This window comes from Leptidea sinapis, chromosome 46 (genome assembly GCF_905404315.1).
Source record: "Leptidea sinapis chromosome 46, ilLepSina1.1, whole genome shotgun sequence".
NCBI lineage: Eukaryota > Metazoa > Arthropoda > Insecta > Lepidoptera > Pieridae > Leptidea > Leptidea sinapis.
The window spans coordinates 5,417,255-5,435,893 of record NC_066310.1 but is presented as its reverse complement, the minus strand read 5'-3'; the positions used below and the strand labels follow the sequence as shown (position 1 = coordinate 5,435,893).

General features: G+C 39.6%; 1 protein-coding gene across 1 annotated transcript in view; it reads left to right on the top strand.

Moving 5' to 3' along the window:
- Positions 1-300: 300 nt before the first annotated feature.
- LOC126977878 (dnaJ homolog subfamily C member 13-like) overlaps positions 301-18,639 on the top strand; it is a 36,516-nt gene continuing 18,177 nt past the window's right edge. Inside the window, exons 1-15 of the mRNA XM_050826508.1 lie at positions 301-392; positions 1,187-1,307; positions 1,836-2,000; positions 3,067-3,218; positions 3,749-3,950; positions 5,054-5,257; positions 7,766-7,901; positions 8,373-8,566; positions 9,995-10,183; positions 10,428-10,601; positions 12,369-12,530; positions 13,295-13,507; positions 14,897-15,029; positions 15,901-16,170; positions 17,064-17,176. Coding sequence (XP_050682465.1) covers positions 1,860-2,000; positions 3,067-3,218; positions 3,749-3,950; positions 5,054-5,257; positions 7,766-7,901; positions 8,373-8,566; positions 9,995-10,183; positions 10,428-10,601; positions 12,369-12,530; positions 13,295-13,507; positions 14,897-15,029; positions 15,901-16,170; positions 17,064-17,176 — 2,283 coding nt within the window. The 5' untranslated portion in view covers positions 301-392; positions 1,187-1,307; positions 1,836-1,859. The remainder of the gene's footprint in view (positions 393-1,186; positions 1,308-1,835; positions 2,001-3,066; positions 3,219-3,748; positions 3,951-5,053; positions 5,258-7,765; positions 7,902-8,372; positions 8,567-9,994; positions 10,184-10,427; positions 10,602-12,368; positions 12,531-13,294; positions 13,508-14,896; positions 15,030-15,900; positions 16,171-17,063; positions 17,177-18,639) is intronic.

The window sequence follows — 18,639 nt, the reverse complement described above, 5'->3', positions numbered from 1 at the left end:
ACGGAGACAGAGCTAGCGGCCACCGTGCTCGAGCTACTGATCACGTGCTCGCGGTAGTACCCCAGCAGGTGGGTACTCGTATTATAATGGAGGGAAGGCGCACCATGGCTTTTAACCCCCCAGCTGTGGTAAAGCTTAGCGGCGAAAGGCCCCGCGGCGCTCACGGAGACAGAGCTAGCGGCCACCGTGCTCGAGCTACTGATCACGTGCTCGCGGTAGTACCCCAGCAGGTGGGTACTCGTATTATAATGGAGGGAAGGCGCACCATGGCTTTTAACCCCCCAGCTGTGGTAAAGCTTAGCGGCGAAAGGCCCCGCGGCGCTCACGGAGACAGAGCTAGCGGCCACCGTGCTCGAGCTACTGATCACGTGCTCGCGGTAGTACCCCAGCAGGTGGGTACTCGTATTATAATGGAGGGAAGGCGCACCATGGCTTTTAACCCCCCAGCTGTGGTAATACGTAGCGGCGAAGGGCCCCGCTGTGCTCACTGAAACAAAGCTACCGGCCACTGTGCTCGAGCTACTGATCATATGCTCGCGGTATTAGCCCACCAGGTGGGTACTCCTATTTGTAATGGAGGGAAGGCGGACCATAGCTTTTAACCTCCCAGCTGTGGTAATGCGTAGCGGCAAAGTACCCCACGGTGCTCACTGAAATAGAGCTAGCGGCCACCGTGCTCGAGCTACTGTTCACGTGCTCGCGGTATAACCCCAACAGGTGGGGGTACTCGTAATCTAATGGAGGGAAGGCGCACCATGGATTGTATCTCCCAGATGCGGAAAAGCGTGGCGGCGAAGGGCCCCGCGTCACTGAACACCTATCAGCCACTGTACTCGAGCCATTGATCAAGTAAGTGCTCGCGGTATAACCCTAGCAACTACTCGAACACTATGGTTCTCGCAATTATCTCATTCTCATTCTTATTTGTAATTTTTTAATTCCTTGCACGTCATTCGTGTTATCGGGGCATGTTACTCTTGGTGAAGTTGGTCAGGCTGGTTGTCTAGATGAAAAAATTGCTTCCGAATGAAGTCTAACAGTGTACAAGTAGACTTTATATCTTATATCTATATGAGACTGTCATTGTTCGATAGCAGCCCTATAAATGAACTTCTGTCTATGTTATTGTGAAATGCCTTTTATTTCTTCGATTTCTCTCTGGTTTCTAATAATATGATATTATCAGGGACGAGGAGGACGCAGTGATACGGCCCCTGCCTCGCGTGAAGCGGCTGCTATCGGAGCCGTCCTGCTTGGCGCACGTCGTTCAGCTACTTCTAACGTTTGATCCTATACTCGTCGAAAAGGTTTGTATTACATTCTTAGGGTGTGGTTGACATAAAAACCGGTCAATTGCAAGACGTATTCGACGTGCACGAAGGGCGCAACCTTCGTACAAGATATGAAACACTATATACCTGGTTAATCCATTTGTTTCTTTTTTTTATGAAAATAAGGTACGAGACGCCCATTACAATACAGTGCAGCTCAGGATTCTTGAAAAAACCCCAAAAATTCTGAGTGGCACTACAACTGCGCTCTTTATCTTGAGAAATATGTCGATAAGTCTCATTTGCCCAGTAATTTCACTAGCTACGGCGCCCTCCAAACCGAAACACAATAATGCTTACACATTACTGCTTTATGGCAGAAATAGGCGCCGTTGTGGTACCCATAATCTAGCCGGCATCCTGTGCAAAGGAGCCTCCCGGTTATTTTTTTTTCTGCAATGCGAAAATATTTTTAATTCGCCATCTTGGGTATTATTAGTTGTTGTTTTACCGGCAATAGTATTACTACTAACAAACAAACACAAATATTTTGATAACCCTCAGGTAGCAACCCTACTGTACGAAGTGATGCAGGACAACCCTGAGATCTCGAAACTGTATCTGACGGGTGTGTTCTACTTTATGCTGCTGTACACGGGCTCCAACGTATTGCCCATAGCGAGATTCCTGCGACTTACACACATGAAGCAAGCGTTCAGATTGGATCAGGTGAAGACTTTTTCAGTTCTCTTAGGTTATATTTTGGTAGGCTTCTATCATTAATAAACACTTTTCTTGAGACCAATCCATAATTTAATCGATATAGGTATGTATACAATCGCTAGAACACAAGAACGCTTTGAAGAGACCGCTCAGGGACGCGAGCACTTCCGAACACGCAAGAACGCTCTAAGCAACTGTTCGCGCGCTCTAGCGCCGTTAACATCGAGCGAGCGAGCTTTCTTAGAATTTTCCATAGAATCTTTGCGAACGCACTAAGAACAACGAAAGAATGCTCTACGCCTGTTTACACTAAAATAATTTGATATAGTGGGGATAGAATGAGCATTCGCTCGTCTGATGTAAATCGACCTTAAGATAATACGTAATAAATGAATATTGTATTTAACCACATAAATGTGCTAGTACTTTTATACTGATAAATAAAGCAATTCGTGCGATATTATTCCCTAACCATTTGAAAATATTCGAAAAAGTACAACGTTAATGTTCAAGTTTTCACTTCTGTCAGCACTCCCTTTATTTATACCCAGATAGAAAACCATAACATATTATCATTTTGTCTATAATTTTAATATAACGTGTCTTTCAGTCATACAGCTCATCAGATAAGTACATGCATTTGCCGGGAATATTAACATACTGGTACTGCAGGTTATACGAATTCCACCGTGTTTCACGTTTTACACTTTACTATTCAGTAAAGTTTTTTGCTTACAGTTAAAAATATGACTATTTTATTTCTAAGCAAACAGTCGGCCTAGAAAACAATTTTGTCTAATAATGTTGACTGAGATATTAGTTTTATAAAAAGACTAGCGGCCCCGACAGACGTTGTTTTGTTATATAAAATACTCTTGCGGATGGAATTTCTTTAAATCCGTTCTTAGCTGATCTCTATTCGGCGAAAGGAATATTTCTACCAAATTTCAAGTCTCTACGCCTTATAGTTCCAGAGATATCGTGATGAGTGACTATATTCGTGGAAATCTCTTATATATATAGATATAAATATTAACACATTTTTATAATTATATATTGATAAAATTTCCAGTCCACTTCGGATCTGATGCAGCGCTCCATACTCGGGCAACTGCTACCAGATGCGATGGTGTGCTACCTGGAGAATCACGGCGCCGAGAAATTCGCACAAATATTCCTCGGTGAATGGGACACCCCAGAAGCTATATGGAACTCGGAGATGAGGTAGGAAAGTAAAATAAATTAAAATCCGTTTTAAAAATTTCTTAATATTATTTTGTAATGATTTTTATAACTATTTCTTTGCCGAAATATTTCAAAAAAAAAAAATGAAATATTGTACAGTTCTCGTTAAACTTAATACGTAATGAGGATATTAGTAGAACTAATGTTACTGACTAATGAAAATATTATATTACCGCATAATTTAGTTTAATAACGTTTTTTTTTTAAATATCATCAAATTATACTTTACATCTTATACATATTGAAATTTATTTGTTGTAGTTCAGTAGACATATCAGTTACAAAACAAAATGGCGGCTGAAGTATGGTATACATGGTCTAGTTGACCAGCTGACGTCAGGGTTTTGAATTAGAGTATCGGTGTGAGCTCGCATCGTAAAAATTCACTGTAATAATCATATTTCATCAAATATTGACTACTAATATAGTAAAAATGTTCTTAAATTAAAATGAGGGATCCGGATAAAACCAACACCGCTGACATCCCACACTATATAATCGTTTTTCAGACGAATGCTAATAATGAAGATATCCGCACACATTGGTGAGTTCACTCCGCGTTTGAGAGCCCACATCGCGGCTCGCTACCCCTATCTCGCGATACCGGCAGTGCGCTACCCGCAGCTGAGTCACGAGCTGTTCTGCAACATGTTCTACCTGAGGCACCTGTGCGACACGCAGCGCTTCCCAGACTGGCCGATACCCGAACCGGTGAGTGTGCCAAATAACAATAATTAACACTGTGCCTGATGTAGGTAAAAGAGTTTACATTAAAACCAAATAATCACAAAAAAGAGGAACTTAATAAAGTAAAATGGGTATAAATTAATGTACAGGTTAATTATATAAGTAAACAATGTCTTCAAGTAAACTAATGTAAATCAAATATAGATAATGTTTATTTCAACACTATTAGTAATTTTTCTGTATCTTCATAGGACATATTTTGAAATGTTCATGAAGAGCCTTAATACAATTAATATAATTTTGGGGATATATGTTTGTTTGCATTTGTAAATTATATTAATATAAAATAGCAGGACATTTAGTAGCACATGGACGGTGGGGCAAAAAAGTCCTCGAATGGCGACCACCTACCGGAAAACGCAGTTTAGTAGGTCAGCTACAAGTTGGAGCGGCGATCTGGTCAAGATCGCCGAAATACGTTGGATGAGCAGCGCAGGACCAACGTCGTGGATATCTTTGCGGGAGGCCCTTGTCCATCAGTGGACGTCTTCCGGCTGATGATGATGATGTTGATGAAAATAGCGGGAATTTACAATTCGATTTTGAAAAAAATATTAAAAACACACAAATTATAACATTAAAATAGAATTTATTAACTTATTTAACACAATAAAAATTGTAGAACTAGAAATTAGGTTTTAGAAAAATATTTAAATCAAACAGCCTAGAAAATTATTGTGATTACCATTGAAATAACTTCACAGAGAACTAAGTTAAGAGCATCCTGATTACCTCTGAGAGAATGGACTAATTGGAGGCTATTTCTGGATATAAAAATGACGTCCAAATATCTATTGATATAAAAAAAAACCACAGTCCATTTCAATACTTTTTCGTTGACCTTGTGTAACAAGCACTTATATATACATTTAAATTAGTACGTTCAGAAATGTACTGTTTAAAGTAAAGCTTAAAGGATATCCGTCGCTTCTTTGTTAAATGTCTGTTCAAAGGGTACAAATAGCAAGCAATTTAGTATTTGATCAACTAAAATCACCCCAAGTGGTAACTAACTGAACAGCTAAGCAGTCATGTTATAATAAAATAAAATCTAAATATTTTTAAAGGTGGGTCTTTTGAAAGACGCGCTAGAAGCGTGGCGTCGGGAAGTTGAGAAGAAACCGGCGTCGATGACGGCGGAGCAAGCGTATATGGTGCTTGGGTTGGGCGGGAGCGACGGCGGAACTGGAGCGTACGACGAAGCAGCGGTGCGCAAGGCGTACTACCGACTGGCGCATCAATACCACCCTGATAAGAATCCTGAAGGACGGGTAAATCGTTTTGACATTATTTTAATCTGCCACTGCAATCTAAGCTGCCACAAAGCGCGTGGTGCTCTAGCCAGTCTTATGACGTCACATCTTACCGACGCCACGGTCAACGGGCTCGGGTTACACAATAAAATTTATTGCTTTTGAAGTGTTTCGGCTTGTTTATAAAAACGAACGTCAATGCTTTTGTTTTTAAACAAGCTATCGCTTTGTTAGATAACATAAACAATAGATACTGCGTAATTTAAACAAATTTTGTTTAAGTTACGTGTTTTTATAGGGCTGTCATGAATTTTTTATGATTCTTTTAGATTACATTTCGATAATTACTTATGAATGTAGTAATTTTTTATAACTAAAACATACTTCAAAGTTACTAATTAGTTATAGAATAGTTACTAAAACATCATAGATAATACAAAAAAGAATTTTTAAATCGACTGCTACAGATAATTTTTACGGCTGACCGCATTTTGACGGCTTGTCGTATTTTACACAGATAAAGTTTTAAAATTAAATATTTTTACTTTTATAGTCTGTAAATTACCTTTCTTGAGGTATATCGTGTAGCTTGTTTTAATCTGTGTATATTTAACTAAAACAATATCTCTGCGCGCACCCCGCGCCAGACACAACATGTCTGCTTGCCACTCAACGGTAGTTTTTATAGCAGACATAATATGTCTGACTGGCGGCACCTCGGGGGCCACTGACGGGCTAATAGAGTATCGAGCATATGAGGTGATCTTTTTCCATTTATCATGTAGGGCAAGTTGTCCATAGACAACCCATCTCCATATTATTATCATTCATGTATTTAATGTATGAGGGTGACACTATAATAGTATATTGTGCGACAAGTGGTTAATTGACAACGTTGCACGAGTTGCACATGCTATTATTACAAATGTGTATTATTTCCGACTCCATATTCGTTTTTAAGCTTTTGTAACTGAAATTTTAATTTTATTTATTAAATTAAACTGTCTGTCGCGTCAACCTCAATTCAGTTTCGATTATCTAAATGTGCGCGTGCCAAGTATAATTTGAGTGCTACAAGTAAACTTTTCGCACTGAAACAATAGCAAGTCTAATTTGCGTGCGACAAGTAAACTTTTCGCAGTCAAACAATAGCAAGTCTAATATGCGTGCGACAAGTAAACTTTTCGCACTCAAATTAAAAAAAATGGGCAAACGGCTCTTTTTCAACTGCAACCAAGCTACTACTTTTCCCGCATTAGTAATACAATCGTTGTTAGAACTGGCCACTACTTGTAAACAATAATATAAAACATAAGCTTCAATTTTGAACTCTGAATTGAAGTCTGTTGATATTATTGAGTGTGCGTTTTATTCATTTGTCATTTGTTAACGATTTGGCGGCAAATTGAAAATTCACGTCAGCGTGAATAAGCGAAAAATTTCGTGATTGAAGTCAAGAAGAAAGACTTATGGCTTGACCGATGAAGCCACATATCGTGCCACTTTATAACTGGTTAGAGTTTAAACGTGGTCGCACTAATCTCTACAATGTACTGCGTGAGGGACGACGACGACTGAAAATAACACCCACTAATCTGTCACATGAACACATCTGACTGCTATCTTCAGTCACAACACTTTGTGGCGTATAATAGAGATCGATAAACGAGTGATCTATTTGCAGATTCGGACAAGCTTTGGCATCGGTGTAAGTCAAGTGTTTAAAATCCTCTATGAACACTTAGCGGTCAGGAAGTGATATGTCCGCTGGGGTGATTGGTACCGTGAAATGGTTGAAAGATTTGACTGAGGCGACTTAAATGCTGTAATCGACTTGCTTACGTGTAACGAAAACTGGATTTACTATTATGATTCCGAAACGAAAAGATTACGAAGTCTGGTTATAGTCAAAGAGCAAAATAAACTTTATTCAAATAGCTAACTGAGCGGTTCTGAATCGGCACTATAAATATTTCTTTTAAATTACTGAAGTGCGGTTAGTAGGTTTTTTTCTTCCGAGGAGTTGCCAGCTAAAGAGAGGTCGAAGCGTTAGAAAAAAGGTGATGGCCTCGTTCTTTAGAAGGACAATTGTTTTAGAGGATCAAAAAACAGTTACTGCAGCTACTGGTACACTAAAAACTTGTTCAAAAGTTCGGGAGAAACGACTTCGCAGTAGAATCCATCTTCACAACGATAGCGTCTCGTCGCACACCGCCGGGAGAATGATCGACTATTTGGCGACGTCATACTTGATTTTTATTTATTCCCCAAAATTAAAGAATAACTTCGAGTAAAACGTTTTACCGGCGCCGAGGCAGCTGTAGCTGTGTGTCTAAAAGCCGTAAAAGACACTCTTAGCATGCCTCGATGCAGCGATCTATGGACGTGAATGGACACTATTTTGAAATCTTATAGTAAAACTAATAACTTGCTAGTTCTTGATTTTCTAAGAACTTTAAGTCTGATCTTTGTACGTTGATACAGAACTTTAATTTTCGATTTATAAATATTGTTGTTTTTGCCCAGGATCGTTTCGAAGCCGTAAATCAAGCTTACGAGTTCCTATGCAGTCGCAACGTGTGGACGGGTGACGGACCCAATACCAACAACATACTGCTCATATTGCGGACACAGACTATACTGTTTAAGAGATACTCTGAAGGTATTTTGATTATAAATTATCGTACATATTCTGATTAAGTTGGTCTACGTCTGCCGCGCTTATATAGTTAAAATATTTTAAAGAAATTATATTTATCGAATAGCTAGGCTGCAATTAAATATTGTTCCCTGGTACAGGATGCCGGCTAGAATATGGGTACTCAACGGCGCCTATTTCTGCCGTGAAGCAGTAATGTGTAAGCATTAGTGTGTTTAGGTCTGAAAGGCGCCGAAGGTAGTGAAATTACTGGGCAAATAACATCTTGATCGGTGAGGAGTTGAGAGGTGACGATCGCATTTAGGGTCGCTTAGAATTGTTGGGGTTTTTCAAGAATCCTAAGCGGCACTGCATTGTAATGGGCAGGGCGTATTAATTACCATCAGCTGAACGTCCTGATCCTCTCTTCCCGTACTTTCATGAAAAAAAAATCTTTTGCCTCTCAGCTGAGTTGACAGAACTGGTCTGTTCCAGTTTTGTCGCCGTACAAGTACGCCGGGTACAAACAGCTGCTCAGGACGATGCAGATGGAGATAGAAGCAGAGCAGCTGTTCGCGGAACAGGACGCGTCTGTGGCGCTTCTTCCCGCCGCCGCCGAGCTCGCACACGCCACCGTACATTGCTCCGCGCTCAACGCAGAGGAGCTGTGCCGGGAGGGAGGCTTGCAGGTTCGATATATTCTGGGTATAATAATTAAAAAAGAGTGTGTGTACTTATGTACACGCGTTAGAAGTTATACTTCTTAGGCGTATGTAAAAATAAATAAAATTTTAACAAATAGCTAAGATCAAAGATAGTGTAAATACTCAGCATTTAAGGTTAATATAAACAAGTATAGAAAATTAATTATTATTTTTTTATTTTTACATAAAATTTGTTAATATGCCAGAAATAAAACAAATCAATAAAAAATCTATCTATAAATGCACTCAAAACAGTTTATTCAAATCAGTTTTATCACTAATATTCAATATATATAGATATACTAATAAATTATTAGCAAATACTATCACCGTCGTATATGAAATTGATTTAATAAAAACACTAAAATAATATTTATTTATTCACACTGTTTAATTGTACTGTTACGAAACACGTGTTCTATATATAAAAATACTAGAATATACAACTTGAACATAGTTATCGATTTTCAAGGCACCTAGAACTAACTTCATGATGTAGAATTCAGGTGTCGGTGTGCGCGCGCATCGTAAAAATTCACTCTCATAATTTTTCTCCATCGCGCCAAAAGAAGTATAACTTCAAAAAAAATTGTACGATAGTTATTAGACTGCAAAAAAAAAGTCAGCTGGATGGGAGCTTTTGAAATGTCTGCCTTATTAAAACAATAATAAATATAGTAAAGCAATGTAGGGATTGTATCTGTGTGAAGACCACCAGTTGTATGTATATAAGAATAGAAATTTACACAAAAACACCTAATTCATACATATAGTACACTAAATGTTGCTTGTATTTGATGGATTTTTTGTCAAAAAGCAACAATGAACAAGATGTTATTGGATTCGCGAGTTTAATTTTTCAAAGAAATGCTCGTAGGTAGGTACACAGTACACTTCAACACAGTTAGGATCTTCGTTACACAGACTAATTAATTAACATCATAGACCACAGACAAAAACAACAGGTCTTGTAATGCCTTAGACTATACAGGATGTCCCAATGATATGGGACATTAAGGGAAAGTTAAGAGAAAATTAAGGGAAAGATTTAAAATATCGAAGATAGGCTATTTTACTGAAAGAAGACTTTATGTTATTAAGAAGAGTTATTAGTTCTTGGCCATTCTTTCGATTGGCATCATAACAGTAGGGGTGTTTTTTTTTTACATTTAAGTCGGTACGATTCCCAGACAGAGGCAAGTAATTTTTAGAAAATCTTTGAATGCAGAATTACTAACTTTTAAAAATAACATAAAGTCTTCTTTTAGTAAAATAGCCTATCTTCGATATTTAAAGTACTTTCCCTTCATGTCCCATAACTTTGGGACACCCTGTATACAGATTACATGTCTATGTAGTCATTAGGTCCGGTTTACATTTACAACAGTATTTACTGAATTATTTTAAAACTAGGTGTTACAAGAAGCTCTATCGCGCTGCGTGTCCGTGTTGGGCGGCAGTAAGCAGGGCAGTACAGCGGCCCAGGTGTGTACGCACTGCGCACGCAGCTTTGCGGTCGCGGCGACGTTCCCATCGTGCCGCGACGTTGCCGCCTCGCTTGACCAGCTCTGCACTGATTTGGTGCCACTGTTAAAGCGCCCGGTAAGTTATAAAGATTATTTGATGGTGACAATAGTTTCGTAATAAATTTAATAATTATAAAATATTTTATTTATTCACTTAGTACCTTTTTAGATAGATATTTATAAAATTTGATAAAACAAAAAAATGTTTTGGTCCTGTATATAAAAACTGACAATGTTCGTGTTATATCTCAATGAATAAATAACATAATTGGGTGGACCGCAACCTCGTTTAATTTATAAATATAAAAAAATGTGTACAGCGTTTGGGCGAGGTGGCGGTAGCTGGTGCGGAAGCGGTGGCTGGTCTGAGCGCGGCAGCCAAGTGTCGCGCGGCCCTGGCGCGGGCAGGCGCGCTTCACGCTCTCATACCATTGTTGCTGGAGTACGACTACACGCTGACGGAGAGTGGCGTGGACACCGAGCACAGCGAGCAGGTGCGACTGTGTGCGGGACAAGCACAACTTTTTTTTTTTAAAAAAGGGTGTGCGTGTAATCTTTACACGCGATTAAAGTAAAACTTAATAATTGAGTATAAGAAATTGAACATAGGATGAGCACATGTGAATTTAATGTTGTTGATGACTATTAAAGAATATTACAACTTTCAGAAAAAACAACATGGCGCGTAACTGAAAATCGTGACGACATTGCTATAGAATTTCTCTCATACGTCGATAAAGAAGTTTCACTTCAATAATTTCTCTTTATATTCTGTATATGGTAGTTTGTTCTAGGTATGATCAGAAATTAAAGAAACTATAAACCTGTAACCAACAAGTAGTGACTTTTAATGGTAAGTTGTAGATACCACAACTTTACGATGGCGATTTAAATTTGATTGTATATGACGAGGAAGGAACCTCTGTATTGTTTTTAAAAGGTGTGACGTCATTACTGTTGACATCACAATTGCAATCTTGCTGAAGATCACTCATTGGTTCTTCTAAAGAAAACTACACGAGTAGGTATTTTATTACTTTCGATTATTCAGCGGGCAGCGTTACGACGTCAGAGAGGTCCGTATCGTACGATAGCCCGAGCACGACTGACTCAAGTGTCTTTAGGTGCCTACCCACTAAACACCACCTGCAGTTGGCTTTGGGCAGGTGCCCTCTAAGCCTTCATCGAAGGCGACCTTCTCATGGGGAGAGAGAGGCGCAAGCGGCACTCCCTATGGAGTTTCCGCTGGGATTAACTCAAGTGTCGACCGTGCAGCTATATTTATAGGACCCGGCGCATGTGCTAATCCACGTGTTTTGAATTGCGGCCGTATTTATGAGGCTCGGTGCACATGCACGTGTTTTCAATTCGTGTTGTAGCATTCGCGCCGATATATAAAATACAGATTTTTTTAAAATTGGTTATATATATTTTATGGCTACGCGTAAAAAATGAAACCCCTGAAATTGTGAAAAAAAAAATTTATGTAATCGGTCAAATCACCGCAAATAAAGTTGCTGGATTTGCAAAGCTAAATTTTGCTTGGAAGATACTATCTGCCCAGGCTCTATTGATCAAGACGATACTTCAAGCTGGTTCTAGCGTTCTATAAGGCGCGGCAAAATACGGATTATTGCTCTTATCTGCGCCACCACTTGCGGTTAACCGCAACTCAGATGTACGAGTTGTGGGGGATCCTATATGATCGATTCCATCGCTTGGCATTGCGTAGAGACGTCGCTCGATAGTGTGTCTTCAACCGTATTTATCACGGGGAGTTTACCGAAGAGTTGACCTGATCCTGCTGCCGAATTTCATCATCGCACTACACGCCATAAATAAAATATAATTATTTCTTTCTCGATATCTAGCCTACCTCTAAAGTGTGGTTTTCAAAGCATATTCTTTCAGTTACAACAGAACTATGGAATGAAATTTCTTAGCTCCAGACTAATACATAGATACTGTAGTGTATTCACAACTAGTCTGAACTGGGTATGTGTTAACAATCATTGTCACTGTCACTGGGTGTCGTGCTACATAGTAAGGAATATTTGTTTCACTCGTGACCAAACGTGGAACATTACAGATACCTTGAAAAAGGAGTATACACTCACAAACTCATGTGATTACTTAGGTGTTAGTAACGGAGTATAGGCGGAGGTGATCAATTCATCTCGCTCGGTCATCCTTCTTAACTTTAAAAATAATTTGCAGTGTCGCGACAGTATTATAGAATATGTTTATTTCATTTCGTATAGGATACAGCGAATCGCCTTGGCGTGCAGTGTCTACGTGCGTTAGCCGCTATGTACGGGCCGCACGAGGAAGCATCCCCGCTCGACGATGAGATAGCGCGCACGTTACAAGCACTACTCACGCCACACGTGTGCGACCAGCTCCACACAGATAACCCGCATGAGGTAGGTTAATAGATTTTGGCTTTCGCTTTCGCTTTTTTTTTCTATTATTTAATAGTTAATTAAAATTTTATAAATTAATATATTTAGTGCTAATTTCACTAAGTTTGTCCACACACCAGTAGGAGGCTATATTGCACCGGATGCCGGCTAGATTATGGGTACTACAACGGCGCCTATTTCTGCCGTGAAGCAGTAATGTGTAAGCATTACTGTGTTTCGGTCTAAAGGGCACCGTAGCTAGTGAAATTACTGGGCAAATGAGACCTAACATCTTATGTCTCAAGGTGACGAGCGCAATTGTAGTGGCGCTCAGAATATTTGGGTTATTCAATAATCTTGAGCGGCACTCCATTGTAATGGGCAGGGCGTTAAATTACCACTAGCTGAACGTCCTGCTCGTCTCGTCCCTTATGATCATAAAAAAAATGCAGGATACACCGCCCGCCCGCATGTCACAATGTTAGGGGTTAAACGCATCCAAAGAATCGTCAACCGCTGAACTCTCAACTGAACAGGCCGGTTAGTTGTTAACGTGAAACCCTGCTGTAACGAATACGACACGCGCTTCGCCTGAGCACAAGGCGCACGTTGTTCACTCGCCGTACCATTCTCTGCGTGCGGGATACAACATCCGTCGGTGTTACATACATGCATGTGGACAATGGATTTCAGCAAATTAACACCTAATTAAATTCGATAGTTAGTTATGACTTAAATGATGTGTAAAATAGATGTGTTTTTTTTTAATTTTGTGCTCTAAACAGTTATTGAAGACGCTAACGTCCAACTGGCGCACGCCGTACCTGGTCTGGGACAACAGTACGCGCGCTGAGCTGCGGGAACTGCTGGCGGACTATCGGCCGGACGAACACGAGCCGCTAGTCCGGCCCTTCCAGTACTCGGCGCACCAGAAACTATTGACCGTCGGTGGTGTATATCTCGATATATACAACGAGCAACCCGATTATCCTATAGAGGTGAGTGATTGACGTGACTGAGGTACTGGCCGCTATGTTTTGTTGTATTAACGGGCGCGTACGTATCGTATGGCGGGTATTACACACACTTACTTGCTTACACTGGACGCCATAGATAAATATACAGAAGGGAATATTGACTAGTAGACAACCTCAAACCGTCAAAAAGAACCTCTGTATTGTTTTTAAAAGCTGTGACGTCATTACTGTTGACATCACAATTGCTATCTTGCTGAAGATCACTCATTGGTTCTTCTGAAGAAAACTACACGAATAGGTATTTCATTACTTTCGTTTATTCAACGGGCAGCGTTACGACGACGATAATTTCACATCACAATGTAATTTATGAACTAATTTTAACTAAAATTAGTTAAACTAAATTATTCTCGTTTTTATAAAAGGTGTGTTGTAGTTTTTGCGCCGATATATATTATTATGTATAATAATAATACAAAAAACAAGTAAAAGGCGACATTCATAATAGCCACAGTATACATAGTAGCAGCCTAAACATTCGCTAATTGTGTAGCCATTACGCACACATAGGGAGTTTGTCATTACAGGGCCGGACTAAGATCGGTTATACGGTATTATGTAAAATATTTAAACAACTGAGAAGCTTACTGAAATTTATATTCTCCGTGGCTGTATAGAATCTTATAAATAAAATATTACCGAATAGAATTTCCCAATAGGAATATTCTTTTTCTCATCCATATTCAGTGGTTAGTTGTAAAATGCGGCCATGGGAGTATTTAACAGTACTGCTACCCATCGCACTATTAAAATCTACTTACTGCTACTAGCTGTCCACTATTTTACATGACCGGCTTGACGGTACATAATATGTGATGGAGTAAGTGATTAATTGGACATTATCATTATTGCCCGGGCATTTTTTGTTCCATTAAATTATTAATATATTATATAGGTGCAATTGTTTATTCTAGTGAATATTTGCAGGTACCAAAGCTTTAGTACCTTTTCACGTAATGTTTTTATGTGATTTCTTAGTCTACATAAATAGCTGGGTATTGTATTGTTTAGTACTAAGGCCATTAAAAAAGTTACGCTTAAAATATAATTTTGCAATAGTGTTAGTGTTATAAATAAATAAAAATACTCGTAGTAGGTACTTGGGTCTGTTTGTCGAAATACAGGTAACTCCTTGATCGGCTCCAGATGCTAAAACTTTTTTTTTGTACATAGGTACTTTGTTCATTATATTTTATTTGTTTTTTAAGAAGTACTTTTTGTGAAACAATAAATAAATAAATAAAATAAATTTTGAAAAGTGACCACTATGTATGTGATATAGATTTTTTTTTGTATTTTCTCGCTTTAGTTTATAGTGGCATTCATTTCATAGCAACTATGTCATTTCAGAAGCCGCAACAGTTCGTCGTGGATTTGCTACAGTACATAGAAAGCGAGGTGCGAGAAGACATGACGGACGAGAGAGCTAACAACATAACATTAGGATTGAACGCTCTCGCTAACTGTATTGTCAAGAATCCAGGTGAGATGTTATTCGTGAAAAAATGTTTATTGACTGCACAAAATTGAAATGGGAGTGAGAACAAAAGCACCAAGAATAAATAATATTATTACACCAAGAATATGCAAAAGATGTCCGTAATCCGCTCATACTCGTACACCTTCACCACACGTAATACGCCATGTGGTAAGGACTAGCGCACACTGCGAAATTTTAACGCTTGATTCTTTCGCGCCGCTTACAAGCCGCGTATTGAATATTTACTTAATCGCACGGTCAAGGAAATTCCTCTGTCAGTTTCTATTTCATCTCTTTACATTTGGGTCAAGTTTGTATGCAATCGTTTCCGTCTCCTTAAGTTGCCGATCTTATTTTTATGTGTCGCAGAACTCTGAGGTAATAATTGAGTGAAAAGGTTTCTTGTGAAACATGCGGTTGTGTAATCCCAGCACTAACCTCTACTATTTACCACTGGACTGGCGGCTGTCGAAGTGCTTTTGTGCCTGTTTGATATTCGCCATTTTGGCGCTGTTGGCCATGTAGCGAGAGTCAGCGGTACTAAAACCAGTATTGACAACCTCAGATAAACAAACATCGATAGGAAAACTATTTACAAAAACTATTGTGTACTTTATTACGTTGATTCCTGAAGTATAAATAACACGGAAGGCGACCGAAATTGATTCAAAATGCAAAAATACTTCAGAGTATTGGACGTTCCCTCGCAGCCATTTGTATTTTACGTCAAAATTAGTTCTCTGGACGGGTGGAATCTAAATAATTCCTCCGAACAGTCCTATGATACATGCGGATACTCTACATCTCTATGAAAATAACTTGATCTTCGATGATTCGTGCTGCCCGTTGTTTGTAACACGATATTCGATGGCAGGTGTGGAGAGCCAGTGCATCGGGCACTTCGGGTGTATATTCGGGCTGGTGTCGGCGCGGGCCCGCGGCTCGGTGTGCGCCGGGGCACTTCGCGTGGTGTCGGTGTGCGCCCGCAGCCGCGACTGCGTGGACGACGTGGCGCGCTCCGGCCTGCTGCCGCACGTGCTGCCGCTGCTGGCGCCCGCGTCGCCGCTGCCGCCCGCTGACGTGCTGGCAGCTCTCGCCGCACTGCTCGCCAGCACCGCGCTTGTGCAGCGCGCGCTCAACGCCGGTAACTATACCAGTGGGAAGCACAGGATGCCGGGCACATTATGGGTACCACGACGGCGCCTGTTTCTGACGTGAAGAACCCTTATTTTCATTAAGAAAAAACTAAATGCTGTATTTACCAAAAAAATATTCCACTTAAGCGGGGTTTTCACGTCAATTAACGATATAAGTAGTTAAGTCTCATTTGCCCACTAATTTCACTAGCTCCGGCATCCTTCAGACCGAAACACAGCTGCTTACACATTACACTTTAAAGCAGAAATAGGCGCCGTTGCGGTATCCATAATTTAGCCGGCATCCTGTGCAATCCCGCTGGTAAATCCTTTTTGTGTCAAAAAAATATTGCAAAAATTATACTACGTAAGCGGGGTTTTCACGTCTATTATTTAGAGTCAGGATAATTAATATTGGCCTGATAATTTGACGTAGTTACTGCAAAACGTTCCAAGCTACAAACATCACATTTTAAGGAATTCGTGTTTAAAGTTTAATAAAATATTAGTCTATACTTGTAGGTTGGGCTACTAAGTCATGATGTCATTTAAAGTGTCAAGTAGGACTGCCATTTTTTGTCAGTTTGTCAGTGTCATATGAATCACGTGACCGGTCTTGTGTTCTTAACTCAATTTCGCCATGATTGTCGTTTGGAACGTTTTTCTGGAACGGTGTGACGAACCGTCCTGGCTCGAGGAGTAAAACCTGATTTCCCTTTATCTCCACTCCAGTACCACATTGAATGGTTCCACAATGAATTGCAAGTTAGTTCAAGTTATTAAAACAAAAGTGGTTTCAATATGCTACTTAATTATTCCAATATGAATATTATTAATAGACAAATATATATTAAAACTAACAAACGTGGCAATAAAAATGTCATTAAAATCTTGCCCTCAGGCATAATCATCTACCTCCTCGATATGTTTTGCAACAATAAGCTGCCGGAGATAAGAGAGGCGGCGGCAGACTTGCTGGCCCGAATGATGGCTGACAAGTTACACGGCCCCAAGGTAATTAAAACTTTTATCTACACCCATGCTTTAAATTTAGCTAGTTTAGCTAGTTAGCTTATTACCAACATTGTCCTAATAACCATTACATCATCCAAACGAGTGTTGTAATGATATTCAGTATAACACTCGTTTGAGTGATGTAATGGTTACTAGGCCTGGCTTTTTTAATGTTAGCTCTAAGCTGTTTCAGAATCTATTAAAGAGGATTAATATTAAGGGTGTAGATTAAGTCTTATATGCAACTGTTGATAATTAGGTATTAAAACACTCATGTGATACTATTATCACCACATTCGTGTTTTACTGTCTTTATTACACAACAGTTGCATAAATAACTATTATATTTTTTATCTTTGTTGATAAACTCTCAATGACAGGAACATAACGACATACACCATAAACGTTTTAATTAAATGATTCCATATTAAAATTTTTCAATTGAATCCCAAATTAAAACCCACAGACAGTATTAAAAAAATGTCACACAAAGGCGACAAGTATCGGACACTAGTCGCCAATGAGTATCGAATATAAAATTGTATGGAGACTCACACACTACGCTACTGGTATCCTATGTGTTCGCAATATGTGTGATATATGTTGCCAGAAGCAAAAAAGTAATTATTTTTTATTACTTAAATATACATGCCCCATTATCAAACATGTCAAAACAGTCAATTTTCAAAATCCTATTTACCTCAACAACCGCAGCATATACTAAGTGAATACCACAGTAATCAATTTTGTTTAAGTTCTGGTGTTATCTCTCAATCCTCGTAAGCTCCATTGCTCTATAAAACTTTTCAATAGCGATATTTATAAAAATGTTATATCCGAATGAAGCTATGAATCTATATGCTGCTGATACGAGAATTTATTGAACAATAAATTGCTTTCTTGGTCAGAAGGCGCTTCACGCCTTGGACATTCACAAATCCAGCGGGCCCAATGGCATTCCCCCGATAGTGCTGCGGACATGTCCTCCGAAACTGGCGGCCGTCCTTACCCGTCTTTTCCGGCTCTCCTACTCATCAGGCGTAGTCCCGAAATTATGGAAGGCGACTTTAGCGCCTCATCCCTAAGGAAGGTGAACGCTCGGATCCGTGCATACCTCACTCATAAATGGGCGCAAGCGTTTGTGTCGAAGGAAGAGGCGTTGGCGGTGAGTTTGAACATAGCGAAGGCCTTCGATCGGGTGTGGCACAAAGCGCTGATAGCGAAACGGCCATCCTATGGGCTTCCTGAGAATTTGTGCAAATGGGTCACTAGCTTTTTGGCCTATCGGTTCTGTGGACATCAAGGTTGCTATCAACGGTTCATGCTCCGACTTAAAACCCATAAACGCTGGTGTCCCGCATGGCAGCGTTCTATCCCCAACACTGTTTCTTCTGCATATCAATGATATGCTGTAAATCAGCAGTAGTCATTGCTATGCAGACGAAAACATAGGGTATATTTCC